Here is a 24637-nt window from a genome sequence, read left to right as displayed (position 1 = left end):
TTGAAAAACTGTTATTATACGAAACTCAAATGTTGTTTGCAGTTTACTAATGATTACTATTGTATTCCTTTGATGAGATATAATTTGTAGAGTGAATCAACATGTCCATTTGGTTTACGCTGAAATTTTTATTATGATCATCTAGCTATGGAAGGACAAGTATTTTCTTTTTCAAGAATGTGTACATTGTATCCTTTAGAGCATATCACTTTGAAGTATGCTGATCGTTTCATCTTTTCTCTGATTACATCTCTAAATTAGCTTTGGGTAGTTCCATGAGTAACAGAATGACATTAGTGATTGTTTTTGCACTTTAAGCATGGAAAAGGCCAATAATCATGATAAAAGAAAAAAAAAAAATTCTATTTTCTACATAAGCAAAGGAACACAATTTATTTTATTTAATAGCTTAAGTTTCATTCATATAATGAGAATTACGGGGAAAAAAACCTTTCTGGTAACAGTGAGACATAATTCAGACATGCATATTGTTCTCATTTATAATGTAAAAATAATTCAGCTCTCCCATTTCCTATAAAAATTCACAAAAATTATATTATGAAGAGGAATAAATGGGAAACAAGACATAGAAGATAAATGTGTTAAACCAATATTTTACTGACAAAAAATTGCTGGTAACAGAATGACACTTTCACTCGAAAATTGTTTCATTCTGCACTGCTGATTGGGTAGGGAAAATGGTACTTATTCCTCTGATCTATAGGGTTGCAGCTAGTTTCTCTACAATTTGGTCTTTTTCTACCCAACATGTATCTTCTTTTGAGGGAAATGTAAATATATTTCCATTTCCATCATTCTTTCTAAGAAATGAAATTTCATAACAATCTTCAACATAAATCACCTGAACCACAAAAAAATCTTGATCAGTTTCTACCAGCATAGGAAACCAGAGCAAAATCCTCTTGATGCAAGGCCATAGGATTGATCAGGTCCTGTGAATTTTCTTTGGCTGAATATCGCTTTTTGAAATTGTGTGCAAACCTCTGGGGAGATAGCAAGTAATGCTGGTACTCAATAATGTATGGAGCAATAAGTGTAACAACATGGATGGTTTTGGTCTGCTCTGTTGGAACTGTTCTCATCCATATTTGATCTAATTTATCCTTATTTTCTGCAATTTGCAAGGCAGAGATGTAAAAAAATGTTTATGCCATGACATCTTTCACATGCAATTTTTGCAAAGTCCTCAGCACCAGATAGTATATGTTTCCCAGCTCTGCAGATATTCCAGACTGCACGCTTTACAGTTCCACCAATCCCATCCACAACACTTTTGCTGTGTGATGTGGCAAAGAAGTCCCATGAAATATTTATCCCATAGTATTCTCTGAAACAAAAAATGTCAAGTTGGTATACAGGAAACACTGCTTAAATTAACTGGCTGCACCATCACTCATGACTGTGACAGATTCTACCTCTCGGCTCATGGCTATAATGTGCTCTACAGTCTTACCTAGTAAAGCGTGCACTGAATATTTATTGTGATCAAGTTCATCATCAACAACAGCACAATAATATCCATCATTTTGTGAGTCCCAAACATATGCTGTAAACAAAGTGATTTGTGGTTTTAACCAATGGGGAGAGTCCATGGTGACTCACATTACATTTTGAAATAAGTGTTTTATTATGTTGACTTGTTATCAATCTATAAACCCATATTTTCTTTTGTAAATCATCGTTATAAATTGTGTTATTCAGGCAAAGATCTTGAAGTGTTATTTAAGCAGGGAAGAGCATTAAAATTAAAGAACAAGAATGTAATTTATGTTGTGACTCATGTTACATATTTGGGACATCCTATTCCTAATGTGCATTTTAGGTCAAAAGTGTCCTCAAACTATTAGGAGTATGGATCTGGTTTTTGTCACAGAAAATGCATATTAGGTTGGCATTCAAATGACAGAGTTACAGATTTATAACAATACTTACACCATGTAAAATATTGTAATATATTGAAAAAGGCGCGTAACTCAATGTTACATGACTTCTTGTTGGAAAAACTTTTTTACCATAGGCAGAGAAATGAAAATATGACATGATGTGCCAAATAAGATAAACTTGACGTTAACATTTCACTTTTCAAACACTATGAAAAATTATATGAGCATGACATCTGGGAAAACGAATTGTAAATTCAATTAAAAGACAGAGAAATGAAAATATCCTCTTGCATTGACATCATCAAGTGGATTAATTTTCTTTATAATTTCTTCACATTTTACAGACCATTTCCAATAGTGACCAGCACGCTCCATTGCACTGATTAAGTAAGAATTTCCAAAAACTGCACATATATCTCAAACATTGAATTTACTGTCATATTCTACTTTGTACCTGTCTCCAATTTTCACATTTTCTGTAGTTTCTTCAGTGTGATGATCTGCAGCAACAAAAGTCTTTGGAGGTAGCAGATATGTTTGTAGTATTCCTTTCTTGTAGTGAAAACAGTGAATGCTTTTTATGTTTGGTGCTGAAGAAAATATTTGAGCCAGATTAGGTTTCAAATTTTCATCAATAAACACATGAAAAACCTGCATAGTTGTGGTACTTGCAGCTACGTGAGCAAAAGTTGATGCATCACCTACTATGAATTTTTGCTTTTTTACTGCATTCCCCACTAGCCATTCTGCAGCTGCATCAATTCCATCTACTGCTCCTTTACCATGGGATGTAGCAAATAAGTTCATGTAGAGTTCCACATTATGGAATGATTGAAATTGAGGTACAGCAGCAGTAATGTATTTGTTTTTAAATTGTGAGGCATGTCCATCTGACCAGATTGAAACTACCTTCACATTTTCAGGTATAGTTGATAGTACCTTGCTAACGTAGGCAACTGCAGCACTCGAGCCATAGCTTTATCCAGAGCACTATGTGGCTTATACAGTGACAAAATTGCTTTACTAGGTTGCTGATCTTGCATCTTATGTTGCCTGTTTTCTAATTCTTTTCCTTTTTATAGCTCTTCTTCCTTCTAACAACATTCCTAGCTTATGTTGACTTAAGTGTAGAAACTTTTGTTTCTGCTTCTGCTGGCTTTTTCAAGCTTCTTCCAGATGCTGCTTCTTCAATTCTTCATATTTTCCTTCACTCTGTAACTTTTCCCATCTCCTACTCTGTCTTTCTGCTGCTGCTAAGGGCATCCTCTTCTTCTAATCTTAAAATAATACAACTGTGACTCACATTACACATTTAATTTTCTGTTTCTACAATAATGGTTGAAATTGGGAAATTTTTAGTAGTGCTATTAGTTACACATTCACACTAAGAATTAAATTACTGAACAAGATAACTTTTATCTCTAATATCTCTCTTGGTATAAAAATTTAATTACATGAAAGTGACTCATGTTATATGAAAGTTCATGCTGTTGTGTTATATCATTTACCCTAGTCTATAATTTACCTACTTCAGTTTTATAGTTTTTATGCAATACATTAGGGTATGTAAAAGTAATATAAATAATGGTATGCCAATTCTTACCTGCCTATTAATTGAAATGAAGGTCCAAAATCTCCAATAATTCACACTCTCATCACATGAAAAACATATGGCGTTATAAAAATGGCTACAAATTATGAAGGGAAACCAATAATGGGTCACAAACCATTGTTGCCTTACAGTAAAAAGTCCAACCTTTTTGAAAAGTATGTAAAAAGTACAAAATTTTAAACTTTCAATATCATAAGTGTGTCCTACTTTACATGGAATATCCCAGTGGGCAATCTGGACTTCATTCTGCAGTTGAACAGTACAATTTTGTGCAAAATGTACTTCCAGGCTTAAAGATGTTCTTCTTGTTTGAGGATTTTTTTTTTAAATTGGTTGTTGTCTTTCAATAAATGTATGTTGTAAGACTTGGGGTACCATGTTTGAACAAGCATCAAGACTCTGACCAACAATACCATGAATCTCTTGCAGAGTGATTCACTGGTTCACTGTTTGTCATTGGGTCCATTTGATCAGCTTTTTCATTGAGTTTTCATCCAAAGAATACTTATCTTTCAAAGTACATTTGCACATTTTTCACATTTTGACATCATGCAAACTTCCTTCTCTTGATTGCAGCCTATTATGCTAATGAAGTCAGAAAATATGGTTTTCACAACCTCATTTATAACTTTCAAAAGTAACTTTACATTCTCATGGTAGCAGCAGACACACACATTGCGCGATGTATCCTGTAAGGTGCACACAAACTTTGGTCTCGATGCACAGAACTTGGACAATTTTATTGGCATGTCAGGGAATTCCTCTTGATATATAGCTTGTTCTTCTTTCAAGGTCATGATCATGTACCTCTTCTGGACTTTGGCTTTTCCACCTTCCCTATCCTTCATTGTCACACAATCTTTCATTCCAGGAGTTTGCCATGAAATGTCATCTCAAACATAAAAAGCAGCAACAGCTTCTTCTGTGCCTGGATTTAGGTGTTGAATCTGATTTTTCTCCTGTTATTCGTTTACTGAAACTCCATGAGCAGCAGCTAATTCCAAGACAACTTTCTTATACTTTCTTGGACTCTAGGTAAACACGTTTCCACATGTTTCATTGCTTTCTTTAATTTAGCTGGAGATTTATACGGACTATTGGTGTAGATGACACAAGCTTCACCACCATTGCCTTCAATGCTACCTCTGACATTATTTCTGATTTTTCTTTGATTAAGTTTATCTTTTTCTCTTTGCTTCTTAAGTTGAGCAACAGTTAAAATTGACCATTTTAGTCTTTTCCTTTCCCTGTCCTTTCTCTGTATCTCATCATTAACCCTTTCTCCTTGAGTCGTTTCCAGTATTCTCTCATTTTCTCAGCTGATGTGAGCGGCATGATAACAACTGTAAAAATGAGATATCTTGTTTGAGAATTAATGTGGAAACAGTGTAATTGCTAGAAATAAGCCAGTATCTATTTTAAATAAAAAATTCTATTCAATATAGTGATCTTCTAACAACACAGTACATAAAAATGTCTCCGTTATTTAGGCATAATACATAGTGACCTTCAAAGACAATCAACATTCTGTTGCAATATATAGGAAGTCAGTAACTTCTTTTTCTATAGGCAACATTGGGGTTTTCTTATAATTTGGCATTGCCATTGCTTCCCAGGGAAAGCATAGGTTATGGAAGAAGTAATACTGTTTATTAAAATAATTAACTCCATTCTGTATTCAGTATGCAGCCATTTAGTCATTTCAGTGTAATCTTTACTAAAGAACCTTATTAACTTCCCTTTCAGCAGTTACTCTTCAGACTCCCTGAATATAAGTTTCTTCTCTCTGGAAAGTACATTCTTGGTTTGTGGGACTTCCCACTTTCCCTCCAATTTTTATGAACAGTATAGCCAACATATAAATGTATTTGATCTACATCTGAAGGAATGTCAATCAAATTGTCATTCTGTTAATCCATTTGTCATTCTGTTACTGCATGTGTGTCATTCTGTCACCATTACAAAATACTGTTTGTAGTGAATAGTTTTTTCTCTGCTGTTAGACTTTTATCTCTCTCATAAATCTGTATTTACATGCCTATTTACAGGATTCTATAAAATTGCATTGACCCTCAAAAACAAATTTCAGGCTTTTTTCAGTAACGCAATGACAGGAGATAACAATAAAAAATCAATCAGCCTGGGGACTTTACTAATTAAATAAAATCAATATAAGCTATCGAAATGGGCTGGCTTAAGATACTTGTAAAGTTTTTCATATATATTCTGTTAATAAATTACTTTACAATGCATCACTGTAGTACTTTTGAAAACTAGTTTCTTAGAGGGTCTAGAAGCTGAAATGTTAGACAAGCTATAAAGCCATTTGTTCAGTTCCAGCACTTCTTAACATGAAAATAAAAATAAATAAATAAATAAATGTGTTTCAGCTAACAGAACTGAAAATCAGATTTGTAATAAGTATATTTTTAATTTTTAAGGTTTGTGTCTATGTTCTCATAGAACAGCCCCTTCACAAGCATCACTAGCACACGTGAGACGAGACGTTGAATAATTGTCAGTTACAAAATATTGTTTACTTTGGAACATTTCTCATGGAACCAACAGTGACAGTTGCTACACTGAATATGTTTTATCACTTGTAGTTGTTTGCACATTAACAGACATTTTTACCAGTGCAGTTTTCACTTGGACTTTCCTGTGCATCACAATCTCGGCAGAAGGCAATATTAATAGTAACTCCAAAATTTTGGCAGATTATGCAGTTACTTTTAATGAAACTCTGTCTGGAGAAGCTGTGTGAAGATTGGAAACTCGTTTGAAATGTTCAGAAAAATAAAATAGTACACTTCACAGAAACATAGTATATTACAGCAAAAATATCAGTGGGTTGAACTGGAATTAAGCAGCTCGTATAAATATGTGGGTGTAACGATTTGTGGGAATATGAAGTAGAATGAGTATATAGGCCTAGTCATAGGCAAAACACAAACAGACTTTGCATTTTTCCTGTATCCTACCATTGAAACAATAACGTCTAGAAAGTAGATAGCTTGCAAAACATTTCCAGGACTCATACTAGAATAATGAGTGGACTCTTATCAAATTGGACTAACAAGGGGATATTGAATGTATACAAAGGAGAACAGCACGATTGGTCACAGTTTTGTTTGATCTATGGGAAAGCATCACTGAGATGCTGAAAAATCTGGAGGATGTGTGACGATAAATGCCAACTACTCTACAAAAGCCTGTGTTTCAAGCTTCAAATATTAAGTGCAAATATATGTATTACAGCCACCTCCCCACTCCCCCCACCCCCATGCACACTGGAATGAAGACAAGATTGAAGTAACTACAGCAGACAGAGAGGGCCATTTAGGCGATAATTCTTCCCGTGCTCCATACATGAATGGATTGTAAATAAATCCTAATTTGTGGTACAGTGGGAAGAACCATCTGCCATGTGCTTCAGTGGTTTTTGGAATATGGAACTGTATGTAGACCAGTGCTATAATGAGCTGTGTTACATGTAAGTGGTCCTCGTTGACAAAATATGTTTAACTTGCATGAATCTCTGTTCATTCTTGACAAGTTATTTTCCTGTTTGCCTACCCCTTGTCTTCTTTTCAAAATTGGAACGCCATTTATTATTATTATTGTGTTAACTGTGTGCAGGTACTCCTGTCCTTTTATTTATTTTATTGACAGATAAATTTTTTTTTTTCCTCCCCCTTCTGCCCAGTCCCTGATTTATCCATCCCCAGTTTATTTTGGCCGTGTGAACTATGAACATGTGAAGTATTTCTTTCTTCTTATCCACTGTATTTATTTAACTTTCTTTTACATGCTACCTCGCATGTTATTAACATCACTGTTTATAATATGCATTCTTCTTGTCACTCTTTCTGTGCTGTGCCAGGGCAGTGAACTACAGACAAGACATCGTACAGGTTCCCCACTTATTCAGAATCCAATCTAAGCATTTACTCTGTTGCTTGTAGTTGAGGTGAAAAGTCGGAAAATAAACATAAAGGACTTGAGCTTTCATCTTTGGTAGGTCCTAGAATTTTCTACTGCTTGCCATTTCTTTCACATGTGGCAGTGATTTGTGTGCGTTAAAAATGTACAGTTGCTCCACATTTGGAGTTCATGTTAAACTGTAAATCTTCCAGTAAATGTCTGGGTAAGTCAGTTCACTGGTTAGAGAAATCCAGGATTTTAGAACAGCTTTGCTTTACTTGTGGAATCTCAAAAAACTGAAGACAGTATTCAGACCACTTTGCATATGTTGAAGTCATTTTTACACGACTGCTTTATGCACATACATCCCCCTTAAATGTTTTTGTTCATATAACTGGCATTTTCAATGTTTGGTATTTGCCTTTTAAAACAACTTTCACACATTTTGTTTTCATTCTTTTTGATTTTGTTGTCACATGCTATAATTTTGTAGTTCATTGGCCAGTGCTGGATATTTCTGGCAATACTTAACTTTTTTATTTCTCCTCCTCCTCCTCCTCCTCCTCCTCCTCTTCTTCTTCTTCACTGAATGTGTTGAGCATCGTAATTTCAGTTGTTGTTTGATTTTTGTAATAGGGTGTAAAATTATACAATGGTACTGATTTTCTTGTATAAATGCAATTTATTTCCTGTCATAGTGACTGACATGAGTGGAAGTGCTTAGAGCCTTTACAATAACATGTTCTACTATAGGTCACAGATTAGGGCCTTTGTCAGTTGTTTGGTTACTGTAGTGCCTAGCAGAAGTATACACCAGTCCATGCATTTGTGCCTGTTTGCAACAGTTCATAATAATATAACTTGTTTTTGGTGTCTGTTTCTGGCATTTAGGGACAACTAGGAGTTCTAGAACTATGTTAATGCTTCTTACGTTCCTTCTCCCTCCAGTGATATTCTGGGTCCATTAAGATGCTAGTTGTCATTAACTTGGACTGAGTGTAAGTTCATGGCCCCATCCATTCCCTGAACTACAGCAACCACCCCCACCTCATCCAGCCTTAATCAGGGGGATAAACAGCTCTTTTGAAAATATGTGATAGGTGAATGCAGTTCATCGAGCTCTTGCTGTACTACTTCCCTTTCAATGCTGCAACTCTAACTTCTAACTGTCCTATTCCTCCCCACAGGTGTCCACCACATAATGGCTATGTATGGACCTGGTGATCCTGGGGTTCCCAAGCTTTTGGCTTATCAGCATTACTAATTGTCCATGACTGTAACCTGTAGGCCCACTTGAATGGACCACTGTTGGTTGTGAAGATGGAATGCCATGTGCCATGGTTAATAGGGATCTTGCCGCAACTGCCCAAATTATGAGGAAGGTACAAACATTTTTAGAAAACTTCTGTCTCAAGGTGTGCTATATGCTAAAGGTGTGGTTTGCTTTGAGGCAAAACAGTCATTAGCTGGCAGCATCTGAGGAACCTGCCGCACCTCACCTGTATAAGATCCAGGCAGTTTAGACTCTGCCTGGTTGGACTTCATAGATACCTAGCTGGTGTTGGGTAAAAACATGGTCCTGACTCTTCAAACTGAAGGGGAAGAATTGTACCATCAGGGGGTAAAAACAGCTAAAGAAAGAAGAGATCTTGGTATGTCAAACCTTCCAATCATCCTTTTCTGGTTCTTATTCTTTCTGCAGTTTTCTTATATCCACACTGATTATGTCACACCACTTAGTTTGTGTTAAATTCGCTTGACTTTGATTTTATATGAATGCATGGTGTGTCTCTCGGGCATGGTCTCTCTCTTTCGGGCATGTCCAAATGAACAGACACCACACCGAATCTGTAGCAGTGATGCATATTGTGTAATTGGAGGTGGAGGGGGAGAAGGAAGAAAAGGAACTATTTTTATCAACTGCATCAGGACTTTGTGTCGAATGAACAAGTGAAAATGTGTACCAGACTGGGTTAAAGTGCTGCTGATCCCGCACAAAGTCCCAATGCAGCTAATATTAATAGTTCCTTCTCTTCCCTTCCCATCTCTTCACTCTTCTTTTCTTTCTCCCCTAGCTACATTCAGGTACATAATGACTTTGATTTGTTGCAAATGACCCTCGGGAACTGACAGGTCTCGACTCTTGCAATTTTAAAAGAAATTTCTTTGGTCTGAACTTGAATGAGCTTGACTATATGTGGTTGTACAAGACAGACATATCTAAGGATGTAAGGTGCTGTCCACAGTGAGGGCATTAGGCTAGAACCTGGTGCTTACTAAACCAGTCCAATACCAACCTGGTTCACCAAGGCTGGCGAGCCACCAATCTCAGTAAGTTAGCTTCTTCTTATGGTGATATGTGATCTGAAGATTCTGTTATTATCACAATCGTTAATATGCATCAAGGTCAGTAATTCACCTCTTGAGTGGCTGTTTAGAAATGGACAGCATACGATGAAATTATTCAAGATCCAAGCACAAAAATGCTCCGAGAGATTAAAACTGGCAGAAGCTAAGATTACAAGTCAGATTCGGAGCAGTACGCCACTGTGGCTAAGTAAAAGGTCCAGTGTAATTTTGGAAATTACAAAATACAAGAGACATTTTTAACCATATTTTTAACTGTATGTTAAATGAATATCTTGATTTTAAAGTCTGATACACCGATGGATCCTAGCAGGCCAATGTTCTCAACTTTTCAGTTATTTTCCACACAATCCAGCTGGAAGTTTCACCAACTCATTGTCTCTGTTCACTTCTGTTAATAATGGAAAAGTGAACAAAAGAGAGACAGAGTCAAAACATCAAAGACACTTCTGAACATTGGAACTAAGAAAAGAAGTATCCTGCTATTTGGTGCCAGGGTATACAGGAATTAGGCAAACAGAAGCGGCAACTATAGATAAATGTGGGGACAGTGCAATTCAACATAAAAATACATCTGTCAGTTTTGCCTCTGGGTAACATTGTGCAACCCTCTCAATATTCCATTAAAACAACTGTTCAGCATATTCAGATGATGGCTGTTGCTGTGTTCACTACTGCAACACATGACTGGTGATACAAACAGATGGCATCAACATTTATCAGGGTTAGGTGCAGGAATTATGCACTCACAGTTGGATGAAAGTAGCACTCAGTGTCCCAGTATGCTCAGTAGGCTTTGACTCTGCTGCTGGACACTGCTGTGGTTAAAAGCTGACTTTAACAGTCTGCAGTGTGATGCATTGGGTAAGAAATTGGAGGCTCTTACTTCATTTTAATTTAATGGCAGTCAGTGCTGGATTCCAGGCAGCACATTGTTGAAATCCTGCAGCTCTGTTAAGACTGTCTGTCGTACAGATATGTACAGCCTCATTAAAAACACAATCCCTGAATGATGATACCGAGTATAAAACTTCAGTCTTTTCATAGAACATACAGTGCTCCATATTCAGTCAGTGCTCCACTGCAGCTGATTTGTCAGGCTGGCCCTGTGAGTCTGTTGATGGTGTTCAGCACAGTTTTCTTGCACAGTGCAACGTACGTGCCCAACACAAGATTTTCTATACTGAAGAAGGCTGTTGCAGTGGTTGCCTCTGCATCTTCATGTACATCCCTGCCCTGAACTTGTTTTAATTGAAATGAATTACATATGAATTTTTCAGAATAACTGTTCTGTTAGAACACCATTCTTAGGTGTTGCAGCTCAGCTGCCAGGCTGAATTTTTCAGAATAACTGTTCTGTTAGAACACCATTCTTAGGTGTTGCAGCTCACCTGCCAGGCTGCCGGGATCTGAGATGACATGTGCTCTATGTCCCAGTGAGCAAAAGATATACCTTGTTGTTCAGGGTGGTGATACTTTTTGGCCTGCAAATATAACTCTGTGCGAGTCTGTTTGTGGTAAACACATAGTTAGAAGAAAAACTGATAGAACACTGGGGCAATAATGCTCAAAAATGGTAAGATACCATTTTTTTTTACACTTCCGTGGCGAACTGAATAGTGAACTGAATATTCAAATGGAATGAATTCAAATTCTGGAGAAAGATAGGTAGTGTCTCTATAGTGTGTGGCCACTCAACAAATACACTCCTGGAAATGGAGAAAAGAACACATTGACACCGGTGTGTCAGACCCACCATACTTGCTCCGGACACTGCGAGAGGGCTGTACAAGCAATGATCACACGCACGGCACAGCGGACACACCAGGAACCGCGGTGTTGGCCGTCGAATGGCGCTAGCTGCGCAGCATTTGTGCACCGCCGCCGTCAGTGTCAGCCAGTTTGCCGTGGCATACGGAGCTCCATCGCAGTCTTTAACACTGGTAGCATGCCGCGACAGCGTGGACGTGAACCGTATGTGCAGTTGACGGACTTTGAGCGAGGGCGTATAGTGGGCATGCGGGAGGCCGGGTGGACGTACCGCCGAATTGCTCAACACATGGGGCGTGAGGTCTCCACGGTACATCGATGTTGTCGCCAGTGGTCGGCGGAAGGTGCACGTGCCCGTCGACCTGGGACCGGACCGCAGCGACGCACGGATGCACGCCAAGACCGTAGGATCCTACGCAGTGCCGTAGGGGACCGCACCGCCACTTCCCAGCAAATTAGGGACACTGTTGCTCCTGGGGTATCGGCGAGGACCATTCGCAACCGTCTCCATGAAGCTGGGCTACGGTCCCGCACACCGTTAGGCCGTCTTCCGCTGACGCCCCAACATCGTGCAGCCCGCCTCCAGTGGTGTCGCGACAGGCGTGAATGGAGGGACGAATGGAGACGTGTCGTCTTCAGCGATGAGAGTCGCTTCTGCCTTGGTGCCAATGATGGTCGTATGCGTGTTTGGCGCCGTGCAGGTGAGCGCCACAATCAGGACTGCATACGACCGGGGCACACAGGGCCAACACCCGGCATCATGGTGTGGGGAGCGATCTCCTACACTGGCCGTACACCACTGGTGATCGTCGAGGGGACACTGAATAGTGCACGGTACATCCAAACCGTCATCGAACCCATCGTTTTACCATTCCTAGACCGGCAAGGGAACTTGCTGTTCCAACAGGACAATGCACGTCCGCATGTATCCCGTGCCACCCAACGTGCTCTAGAAGGTGTAAGTCAACTACCCTGGCCAGCAAGATCTCCGGATGTGTCCCCCATTGAGCATGTTTGGGACTGGATGAAGCGTCGTCTCACGCGGTCTGCACGTCCAGCACGAACGCTGGTCCAACTGAGGCGCCAGGTGGAAATGGCATGGCAAGCCGTTCCACAGGACTACATCCAGCATCTCTACGATCGTCTCCATGGGAGAATAGCAGCCTGCATTGCTGCGAAAGGTGGATATACACTGTACTAGTGCCAACATTGTGCATGCTCTGTTGCCTGTGTCTATGTGCCTGTGGTTCTGTCAGTGTGATCATGTGATGTATCTGACCCCAGGAATGTGTCAATAAAGTTTCCCCTTCCTGGGACAATGAATTCACGGTGTTCTTATTTCAATTTCCAGGAGTGTATGTAGTCAACATGTGGCCAGAAGCAGGAAGGTTGGAGAGTTGCAGATGTCAGTGCTGTTTCTTCACTCTTACATAAAATAGTTGACCACCATGAGAGATGGGAGACTTGCCATGGCATCACCATCCACTTTTTCAAAATACTGATTATTAAATAAGAAATAGGTTTAGATAAGCACATGTTTAAACAGTGCCACAATGTATTTCCTAAACCTGCTGCTAATAAGCTCAGAGTCCTCTGGAGGCACTTTTGTACTTAATGATATGACATCAGAGCTCACCTAAAGAGCCAACTGTTATATAGTTTAACAATCTTGAGATGTCCGTATCACCAGTTGCATCCTGTAGCAACGTCAAACAGTTGTTTTGATGAAATAGTATGTGGTTTGCCCAGTGTTATCTGGCTTTGAACCCAAGAAGTGAATTTGAAACATATCTACTAAGAAGCCCTGAAAAATCACACAATGCAAGATGTTTGTATCACCCTATCAGTTATTATCTTGCATCCAGGATGAAAAATTGAGTCAGTGGATAGACAGGTAGTTGGAAGTAATAAACAAGATGCCACAAATGAAGCCTAGTATTCAAACGGAATGTGCATCATCCCAGCAACAGAAACAGAATGAAATAGTGCTTACCAGATGCAGAATAGGCCATTGCTCATGACCCACAGGTGCCTTTTAGAGAAAGGGGAGGGGGGAGCACCAGTATGCATAGTGTTTAATGCAACCCTGTCTGTATATCACATGTTAACTAGGTGCATTTCGTTTGATAGCAAGAAGGCAGCCCTCAGACATAATGAGGATTTGCCATAACTTTTATCTGACAACATCACAAATTTTAAATATTTATATTGAGTTGGAACTGGAGCTGTGGGGAGGGGTTGAATGTGTAACTGATTGACTGACTCATTCATTGCTGTCATGTGATCAGCCACTCACTTCAAACTGTAGTGCTGTTTTGTCTTTAATCACTTCTTAACTTTACCTTCTTTTACCAACAATTTTATTTCCTGCTTTTTAGTACACAATTTGTAATCATTCTACTGATCATGGTATAAAAGTATGTGTATTTGAGAGATTTCGGATGGCAGGAATTTGCATTGATAACACAAATTTCAAATATTAAATATTATGCTGTTGTGAGCAATGAATTACACATTACATTTATAATTTTAACCAATTTTGTAAAGGACTTTGTGTATTTGGGACAGGTGAATTAACAATTGTTCTGTTACACTAGGCCTTGTTAGTTTTCCTTCTCATAGTTCTGTACTATATTTAATTGTGCTTCATCATATATATCATCACTCATTTGCCAATGTTGAAAAGGCAAAGCTCTGGAGTAATGACATCCTTTGAGAGCACTATGATGCACAATGTCTGGCACTGGTGGGGTCTAGAGGTCTGACCCTGAGTTGTGTCCTTCCTTGGTCTAAGCATTAGCACCCCAGACATTCATTAAATCGACCTGAAATGTGTGCATAGAAAATTGTTGCATTAAGATTGCTTGTGAAGCGTGACTTCATTCTTTTTGATAAATCCATACATTCATATTGATAATCCTGCCATTGATTGATCCAACATGAAGATGGCGAGCATATATGATTTAAAGTATTATTTTATCATGGTTGATTTCTAATTTTGAATGTTCACATGTAAGAACAGGAAGTTGTATGAAATATTGGGAAAACGTTGTTTATGTTAGTAAATTACATAAGTTGGTTACTCTCATTTCATTTGAAATGTGCAGGTTTTCTTTGTTTATTAAACTAACTCTTTCCCTGTTTTTAACTCAGTAGGCCAACATTCCTGGATGGACCTGTGAAACTAGAAACTCAAGATGATGGCTATGAAACAAGTGGTGACCTTGAACTGAGGACACAAGTAGAAAATCAGAAATTCATGAATCATCTTCAAGGCCCTCATCCAGCCAACATCAAATGTGAGCCTACTGAAGATCCATATAGTTTTGTGGATGATGATCCTACACCCACTGCTCAACATAGGCAACAATCTGTTGTTTTACAGCCCATCCCAAAGAAAAGAGGGCGAAAAAAGAAGAATTGTTTGGAGGGAGGGTAATAAATTTTTACTGTCATAGTTTTTTCTTAAGTTGTCATTCAGTTTTGCACTTTCTGGTATGCCTAACTATATTATTCCATAATTTTTATTGTTGAATGGTTGTGAAATGTTCTGTAAGCATGTTTTTCTGTTTTAATGGATCATATTTTGTTATATTGTTATCCAATAAATTAATGTTTACTGAAATTTTTCATGCTTAGTAATTGTTTGATGAATCATAGATCCATATTTTCTCTCTGTGTGTCTCCATTCCCCTTCCTCTTACACCTATGTTACTGCATCTCTCTCCCTCCCTCCCCCCCTCCCCCCTCTCTCCCCACCCCCAGCCCCATCACCCCTCCCTCACCTGAATTGACTCTGTGTGTGTGTGTGTGTGTGTGTGTGTGTGTGTGTGTGTGTGTGTCCGTATCCACTGCATGTTTCAGTTCCATGTCCATTACGTGCATTTTACAGTCTTTTATACCTCCTTCTGTTTTATGTTGAATTTGCCACAGGGGAATGTTCAAATATGTTTGCAGTTACTTCATCTGGTTATTTACTACTAGAGTTTTATCCAAAGCAGGAATATGTAAACTGAAATTTTAATCAAAAAATCTTCAATTACTCAAAGAACAGATATGAACACAATTGTACAGCTAAACTTGATAAAAGAGAGTATAAATTACGGGTGACATTGTTTAATTTCATGTAGCAACTGTTGGTTTTTCTTGTAACACAAAAGCCTGTATACCTGAAAAAGAAACTGATATCCAAGATGACATTTCTCAGTATTTGCTGACTGTATCTTGTGTAAGCACCTAAAATTTGCCCTTAAGTTTAGCTAGAGACTGTCTCCTTGCATAGATTTAATTCCAAGCTGAACGAAGTTTCAAAAAAAAAGTGTTTTTAATTTTTGTAAGCATTGCATTCACTCTACAACATACTCTGATGAACATTGTTAAAATTGATAAAAGTTTGTGTCTTTCTGAAAATATTGTATGTGGTGGTTCCATGTTGTTGTAATTTTAGAATGGCTGTTTTCTTCGAAATTTTTATTTATTGTATCAATTCATTCTGTATGATTGAAGTAAGAAACACCCAAAACAAGAGGTGGGGTTAGAATTTGTTGTGACTTTTAGAAGAAAAACTTCAATCTTTAAAGCTTGAAAGTAAGAATGGTGAAAAGGAAAAGGTTCACAGCTATAGCTTATAAATAAGTCACACGGGACACTCACAGGTAATGTTATTGAGTACATAATGTTGCTGATAGGGAGGACTCAAACACAGGTAGTAGATTGCAGTGCTGGAAAGCCAAATGTCACTGGTATTCTTGATTCATTAAAGAATTGTATCATCAAGGATTAGATAGAATATAAAAAATGATGGTAACTGAGAAAAATCGTGATAGTACAAAGATACTGATCAATGTAAACTATGATTAAAGGCAGAAGTATAAAAAAAGAAGGGAAGTATGCTCTGCCTGTGAGATTTATGATATTACTTGTGGAAGGTTTAGATGTTTATTATGGAATGGATATTAGTTTCTGTAGATAGCGTGGTATTTTTATTAATATTTTACTAAACACTATGTGGACTAGGTTAGTTAAAGTTTTCATTATTTCCATAGTGAGACAGTGACAAAATCGTTCTTTAAAATTCATACAAATCTACAGTTTTATTCCGATCTTGATGAAATTTTGCACATGTTACTGTCAAGACAAGAGGAAGCTCACTGTCTACATAAGATTTCATAATCTGACTTGAAATATATATGTATGTAATATAAAAAAGAGAAAGGATATTACCAAAAATCTCTGAAAGTTCTAGGCCGATTTACTTCAAATTTCTACACAATCCTGTAGTGAACATTTGGGCAGACATAGGCTTTATATAATGTACACAATATATAAATTTACTCTGCCGAGGAAAAAAGTCGCAACAAAAAAATAATGTAGAGTAATGAAAATTTGGGAATACATTTATCTAGGCAACATATTTAAGTGATTAACATTGCAAGATTACAGTTTAATGTAAGCAAGAGATAAGTCATTGCAAATGTGAAATGCTGGTACATTAATGACCAGTGTAACTGCCAAAACGTTGAACGCAAGCATACAAACGTGCATGCATTGTGTTGTACAGGTGCCTGATGTCAGATTGTGGGATGGAGTTCCATGCCTGTTGTTCACAGTTGGTCAATACATGGATGACACTGGAGTTGTTGTCTGATGATGTCCTCTATGTGCTCGATTTGAGACAGATTTGATGGTCGAGCAGGCTAAGGCAACATGTGGACACACTGTAGAGCATGTTTGGGTTTCAACAGTGGTATGTGGGTGAGTGTTATGTTGGAAAACACCCCCTGGAATGGTGTTCATGAATGGCAGCACAACAGGTCAAATCACCAGATTGACATACAGAGTTGCAGTCAGTGTGTGTGGGATAGCCACAAGTGTGCTCCTGGTGTCTTATGAAATCAGCCCCAGATCATAACTCCAGGTATAGGTTCATTGTGTCTAGCACATGAACAGGTTTGTTGCAGGCCCTCAGCTGGCTTCCTCATAACCAACACACAGCCATCAGTGGCACTGAGGCAGAACCAGCTTTCATTAGAAAACACAACAGATATCCATCCTGCCTTCCAACAAGCTCTCACTTGACACCACTGAAATTGCACATGGTGGGGATTTGAGGTCAGTGGAATGTATGCTCCAGAGCATCTGACTTGGAGCTGTCCTGGAAGTAACTGATCTGTAACAGTTCGTTGTCACTGTGGTTGCAACTACTGCTCAAATTACTGCTGCAGATGCAGTACATTGTGCCAGAGCAATATGCCAAACCTGATTGTCTTACCTCTCATTAGTGCCATGATTTACATCAGATTTCTACATTCAGATGAAACAATGAAGAAAATTAATGAAAAAGTAAATGCCTAACAAATGAAATATATTATGGGAATTTCTGTCACGAGAATGAATTATAGGACGATACCCGTCTTGGAGATAGTACCATCAGACGTCACTAGATCACAGGACAAAACAAAAGCACGAGAATTTGACATAAAAATTATTGCAAACTCTCATTTAATGATTAGTTGCCATTGTTACATATGCAACAGAACAAGGATGACCACGAAGAAACTATTGCTGAACGTAATAGAGGCCACGATCATCACGGGTTATGCTGCAGTTGAAGACATATTCATTCCTCGCATTCCATCAATATTCGGTGATTCAAATATGACCTTCGGTTTAAAGTGGTTGCAGCCTGCATTCCCTAGGAGTGTCAACAAGGCACAGGGCCAATGAGTTTTTGTGGCAGATATTAAACACAACAGACAATGCGGGGGACTGCAACTAGTGTGATATATACTGCAAGGTTCACCGCATATGGTGCACAGGCAGTTGTCAGTGGGGTTGTGAAATATTTCAGTTGAGCGTATTCATTGATGTAGTCCATAGGCTGCCACCCTTGTATACAGGTGGTGCAGCTGGAAGTTGGCTTCCTTCCATTTGTTGTTTGTCGTTGCTGGGTGTTGAGGAGTCTTTTATCTATTGCTTTTTACTTCCTGTCTTCCAGGTGTCTAGTGCTTTCTGGGGTTGTCAGCTTATGAGCTGCAATCTGGTTGTCAGCAAAGAAAGTTGTGTCTGCCAAGATGTAGGCTAACTCGTTTTGAGTGTATTTTGGGACAAATAGCATTCTTTTCAGGTATGCTGACTTGACTTCTGGTCATCTGAGGTTTGAATATGTGAGGTGTGTCCATATTAGGTGTGTGTCTTATGATGCCATCGGCACAACCTTTATGTTCAATAGCGCCAGAGCTGTTCTTGCAGCTAGTAGACTCAGTCTCTTTATCTTAGTAGTTGTCTTTTTTGTTCTCACTACACTACCTTCAATGTGCTTGGAAAAGGTGTGGCCTGTCATCTGCAGTGTAATTCCTATGTATTTGTGACTTAGAGTGTTTCCAGATATTGTTCCCTGCAGATGAATTTGTCTTGGTATTCAGGGTAACTCCTTTCTTGAATTTCATTGCTTTTGTGTTGTACTTATGAGTAGGTTGTTGTCCTGGGACCATTCTTCCACTTTATTAATAGCTTCTTCCAGGGACACTCTTCTTTCTCATACTAGGAGCACATCATTAGCAAACAGCAGCCCCATTCTCACTTCTTCTGATTGTATCCTTTGAATCACATCATGGGAAAATATATTGAATATTGTAGGACTTTCAGGCTCTCCCAGCAGTACTCCATTTGTTAACTGTATTCCTTGGAACTGCATTAATCATTCATGAATTCCGATTGTGTTTGCTCGCGAATTCTTGCTATGAACTGGAAGATGTGTAGTGGATATAGTTTTCCAATCCTCTACTCCTGTTTGCCATGTCAAAACCTTGTTTGTAGTCAACAAAGACTGTGTATGCATAGCCTGTAAGTTTGGATGGGGTTTCACTGGAGAATGTATCAAACTGCTTGAATGGTTGAGCTTCTAGGAATGAAGTCGTGCTGCTCCCAGGATGTTAAAGTCATTATGTTGTCATGGATCTTTCTAAGTGTGGTGGTGGTGGTGGTGGTGGTGGTGGTGGTGGTTATCTTGCATGGTGCACATTTGAAGGTGATGCCTCAATAAGAATCCAGTGAATTCTGCTATCCTTTTCCTTTGTAGACCACTTTAAGTTTAGATTTTCTGCATATTTTGTGGATGTCCATGATATCTAGGTACTTGCTGAACAGTGCTGCCCACAATTTTGTGGTGTGCAGCATTCTTCTTTCACTAGCTCACAGGGTTTTCTTCTTTCAGTTGTTTGCCAGACTACAACTTCCGTTATTTTGTTTTCAGTCAAGGGGGTGCTTCCCTCAATGCTATAATGCAAGCTCTTCTTCTGGAATAGGTTTACGTAGTGGTTTCCCCATACTATTGTGTAGATGCTTGGGGTCATCTTTGTTCTCCGTGGGTCCAGGGCTTTGTAGGGCTTTGCTTGTGCTTCATGTAGTAATTCTTCTTCTTTTATCAGAGTGTACTATTGTTTCTTTTCTGTCACGAGTGAGTTTTATCTTGTTCTAACAATGGAAAATCCAGGATGGAATGTAACAATACCAGAGTAGGAAAGTTGCTACTCACCATATAGCGGAGATACCGAGTCACGATAGGCACAACAAAAAGATTCACATAATTATAGCTTTCGCCCATTGAGGCCTTTGTCAGCACTATCGACACACACACACACACACACACACACACACACAATGTCTGCAGTCTCAGAGAATTGAAAAAGTGTGGTTTCAGTTCTCTGAGACTGCAGACATGTGTGCAAGTTTTGTGTGTGTGTGTGTGTGTGTGTGTGTGTGTGTGTGTGTGTGTGTGGTGCTGACAAAGGCCTCAGTGGCCGAAAGCTATAATTACGTGAATCTTTTTGTTGTGCGTATCGCGACTCGGCATCTCTGCTATATGGTGAGTAGCAACTTTCCTTCTCTGATATTGTTATATTTTGCTCTTGTATGCATATAGCTGTGTCTGAGATTTTCATCTTTTTCAGCTCATTCTTTTTTTTTTTTTTTTTTTTTTTTTTTTTTTTTTTTTTTTCTTCTCCAGGACCATGTATCTTCTTTTGTAGCATTCACTGTGAAACCAGAATTAGCTTTTCCTCGTTGTTGGTTGGGGAGATGCTGACTGGATCCTGGATCAGGAGTGATTCAGTTAGGCCCCACCGTGCATAATCAGTGTTGCCTCTTTCTATTGTGGTTAGTATTTTTTCACCACTTACATTCTGCTCTAGTAGGTTGAGGATGATTGTTCTCGGAGTCCATTGCTGTTCATTTTGTATTTTTCTCGTTGTTGTCGTGATCTGAATTTTTACTCATACTGGAAGGTGTTTCCTTATAGGAGTGCTTGGAGATTCTGTAGTGGATGTTAAGCTTTGGAGATTTATCTTTTTTCCTCCGTAAAAAATGTCTGGTACTGGAGTCATTGTATGAGATGTAGGTTTTATCCTGAACCTCATTGATGAGGGTAAAGTGTTCCTCTTCCATGAGCTTTACGAATTCCTGTGTTTTGCTGTTCAGCCTCTCTATTCGGCAGTTTAAATCTCCTACCAGCAGGGTTGGGACTTCCTGGTCAGTCTGGTCCACTGCAGTCATGATGCTGTCTACCACTTCATCTGCTGAACATTGAGGACTTCACATAGATTCCTATGATTGCAGCTTGTTTATATGTACTATCACAGTGGTTTCTCTTGTTGTGCATTTTTAAGTTCTTGTGACATAATGAATAATCCATTAAATTTTGGGCATGCAGCTGTCCAAATACTACTACTAAAACTGATATGTTGGCCACTTATTGTCTGGCCATCTTCAGAGTGAGTCACAGGACTGATGACAAGGTGCCAAATGTGGCCTTATGTATTCCATTGCAGTGGTACTGGACTTACTGCTTACAGATGCTGGCCGGCGGCAAAGAGTTACACTTACACACGCACCACCTGTTGTGGAAGCTTTCAGACATTAGATTCGCTTATCGATACATTTTCTGCGGCGGTAACACCATGACAATTTCTGTGCAATTTATTTACACCAAGAGCCAGATTCCATGTCTTATCCAAATTAAAACCATTATCTCTATTCATTAAGTTATTGGTTAATGACTTCCTTAAAAATAGAATCCCAAAAGGAAAAGGTGGTTGTTAAATTCTTCATGTCATTGTAAAGAATCGGATGACCCATATCTAAACAGTGTTGTGCCACAGCTGACTTGTCTGGCTGTAGTAAGTGCATGTATCTTCGGTGTTCCATGCACTTCTCATAAACGGTGCATATTGTCTGACTTGTATACGACTTATCACAATTTCCCCAAGGACCGTTCTAGTGACGTGTGTGGAATACCAAAGATACACATGCCAGACAAGTCGGCTGTGGGAGTATATTGTACAGATACGGGTCATTTGATGAACTACAGTGACATGAAGATTTTAACTTCCACCTCTCCCTTTTGGGATTCTGTTTTCAAGGAAGCCATAGAACTTAGATGAATTGGTAACTTAATAAATAGAGATAATGGTTCTAATTTGGATAAGGTATGGACTCCAGCTCTTAGTATAATTAAATTGCAGAGAAGTCGTGAAGTTGTTACTGCTGCCAAACATATGTGGATAAGCGAACCAAATGTCTGAACACTTTCACCACAGGTTGCGCATGTGTAAGTGTACCTCTTTGCCACCGACCGGCATCTGTGACCCGCATGCACAGTAATGCTGCGGTGGAGTAATTAAGGAAGCACTTGGCTCCTTGTCATCAATCTTGTGACTCGCTCAGAGTATGGCCGGATGGTACATGGCCAAAGCATCATTTGAAGTAGTAATATTTACGTGGCTGCATGCCTGAAAGTTAATGAATTAGTGTCCTCCCCTGTCTGCATGCTTAGCTTGACTTAAGGCTGAGTTACAGTAACATATCACTCCCCCTAATGGTCTTGTTTCTGTCCCAGCATTAGCCAACGCGTGCATGCATTGCATAGAAACCATTTATATTCCATGGTGTTTAGAGAGAGATTTCGCAGGAAATAAGGATATCACTGCCAAATTTTGTTTTGTCTGGTAAATTCTTCAGTAGGAATTTTAAGCCTTCTTCGCTCCATAGTGTGATTTCAATATCACACTCTCTTTGACACATTGGTTACAAACAACAGGATTGTTTACGACGTGGTCCATTGTAACTTTTGGGAGCTTACGTGTTATTGTTATTTATAACCCATCAATCAGAATTTTTTAACTGCTGTATATTGTTGATGAATACTGATGGTGCTGAGAATGGAGTGGAAATATTTTCAGGAGTGCTGTGTTGTGTTCCTTTTCTAATTAAAATAAATGTGTGTTTTCTTGTTCCATGCCTTTTTTTTCCCAGTAGTTTGCTATAAGTCAAATGTTTTATTAATAGGAAATGATTTTGCCTTGGACCCACGTTGTTCTTCTCTCATAAGTAGCTGCCTTCCCATGAACACTGATCATTACAGTCTTGTTGTAGTTACAAGAACACTGATACCCATGTGGTTTCTTTATTATTTTTGGAGCTTTTTTTATAAATTAATGTTGGTTTATCTTCCATTCACTTTTTTAGTATATTCACTTTCTCCCTGACATTTCCCCAAAAATGTTTAGAGTTTATGTAATGCAAAGTTCAAGGTGTATCCCAGTAGCTTAGTTCCTAAATCTTGATTTTTTTTTCATTTTTATAAGTAAATTTTTAAATCTGTAACTCAAATTTCTTCTTTTCGTATTACATTTCCTCCTGTTCCTCATGCTTAAATTCTTGTGTGTCTTGTTTCAGCATTTGACTGCAAGACGTCTCTTAGTGTTCATTGCTCATCAAATGCAGATTTAGCTGTTTGTTTTATTATTTCTACAAATAATCATTTTTAACCTAAGTTGTTGTTTCTTTAACACCTCTATTATTTCATACCTTTTTTTTTCCTTCTTACGCATATGCCTCTTTAATAATGTTTGATAATATTATCCAGTTTTTGGCGAGAGATTGATGTCTTTGTTCTGCTAACAATTGTATATTGCCATTTCTTTTCTTTTTTACCAAGGCTACAGAGGTTCTTAATCAAAACGTTTTTTTTTTCAAACTTACTTATTTTATGGCTGGTTTCAAGTGATGTCCTCTGCTTTGTTAGTCAAGCAGAACTTTTGCAGAAATTCCATAAACTTTCAAAAATATGTACAAATACTTCTTGACTCTGTGATTAAGTAGATGTCAGACTGCAAATCCTTGTTAGTCCAGTATTCATTCTGTGTGGAAGTAAGTGGAAGGCAGATGCTGCCATATCTGCTGAGTAGGGCGAATGCTCCAGCAATTTCTGTTTCCCAGCATCTTTGTGAACATGTGAATTGTCCTGGTGAACAATTTCTTTTCTTCTCAGTCCAGGTCTTCTCACAATTTTTGCACTACTTCTAATGGGTTCAAGAGACTTGCATACAATTTATCGGCCATTATTCTGCCTTTTGGAAGATCACCAGTTACAATATTCTACTTTGCACCCCATAAAGACAGTTTCAAGAGATGGAAGTGACTTTTGTCTGCTTTGGTGCAGCACCACAAATGTCACCACTCCAGCAGTAACACAGCAGTTTGGGCAGTGGATGGAAGTGGTCAACATAAGTCACATCCACAGGAACAAATGTCAATACACAATCAGGTGGATTCTTTCTAGAATGGTCCTAACATTGCTGAGAAATTAGTTCACACATTTGACTCTTGTCGACACTCAACAAATAGGGCATCGGTTACTTTGTAAGCCTGCAATCACAGATTTTCCAATTCAATATGTTGTGCAGTCTTGATATTTTCACATGTAATTGTAGTTGAACTTTCTTTGTGTTGCTAATTTTTGAGACAAGTATGGCCATATTTGAATTTAACCAGTTGTTCTTTACACTTTGAAAGTTGTAGAGGAGATAACTTACTTTTGACGACTTTTGGTCAGTTTGCTATGGTCACAAACTGTCCTGATTAAAGAATTTTATCATGACTCTGTATTCCAGTTTATACAATATAACAAAATGCACAAGATGATTTCTTTGGTAAGCTGTATAAATATTTTTTTAATAGATAAAGTTGACACTTGATCTTTGCTTTGCGCAGCTTGAACTAA

The 24637-nt window shown here is 38.5% G+C and overlaps 1 protein-coding gene across 2 annotated transcripts in view; it reads left to right on the top strand.

The window, feature by feature from the left end:
• Positions 1-24637, top strand: part of LOC126248950 (uncharacterized) — a 226615-nt gene that overhangs the window by 32176 nt on the left and 169802 nt on the right. Inside the window, exon 2 of one of the 2 annotated variants that reach the window (XM_049950482.1) lies at positions 14734-15012. In XM_049950482.1, the coding sequence (XP_049806439.1) occupies positions 14734-15012 (279 nt within the window). Of the gene's footprint in view, positions 1-14730; positions 15013-24637 lie in introns of both variants that reach the window. The other variant, XM_049950481.1, reaches the window with a different exon arrangement.

The sequence above is a fragment of the Schistocerca nitens genome, chromosome 3 (assembly GCF_023898315.1).
Source record: "Schistocerca nitens isolate TAMUIC-IGC-003100 chromosome 3, iqSchNite1.1, whole genome shotgun sequence".
Classification (NCBI taxonomy): Eukaryota; Metazoa; Arthropoda; class Insecta; order Orthoptera; family Acrididae; genus Schistocerca; species Schistocerca nitens.
Note: the sequence above shows the minus strand (reverse complement) of the source record. Positions and strands in the feature narration are given on the sequence as shown.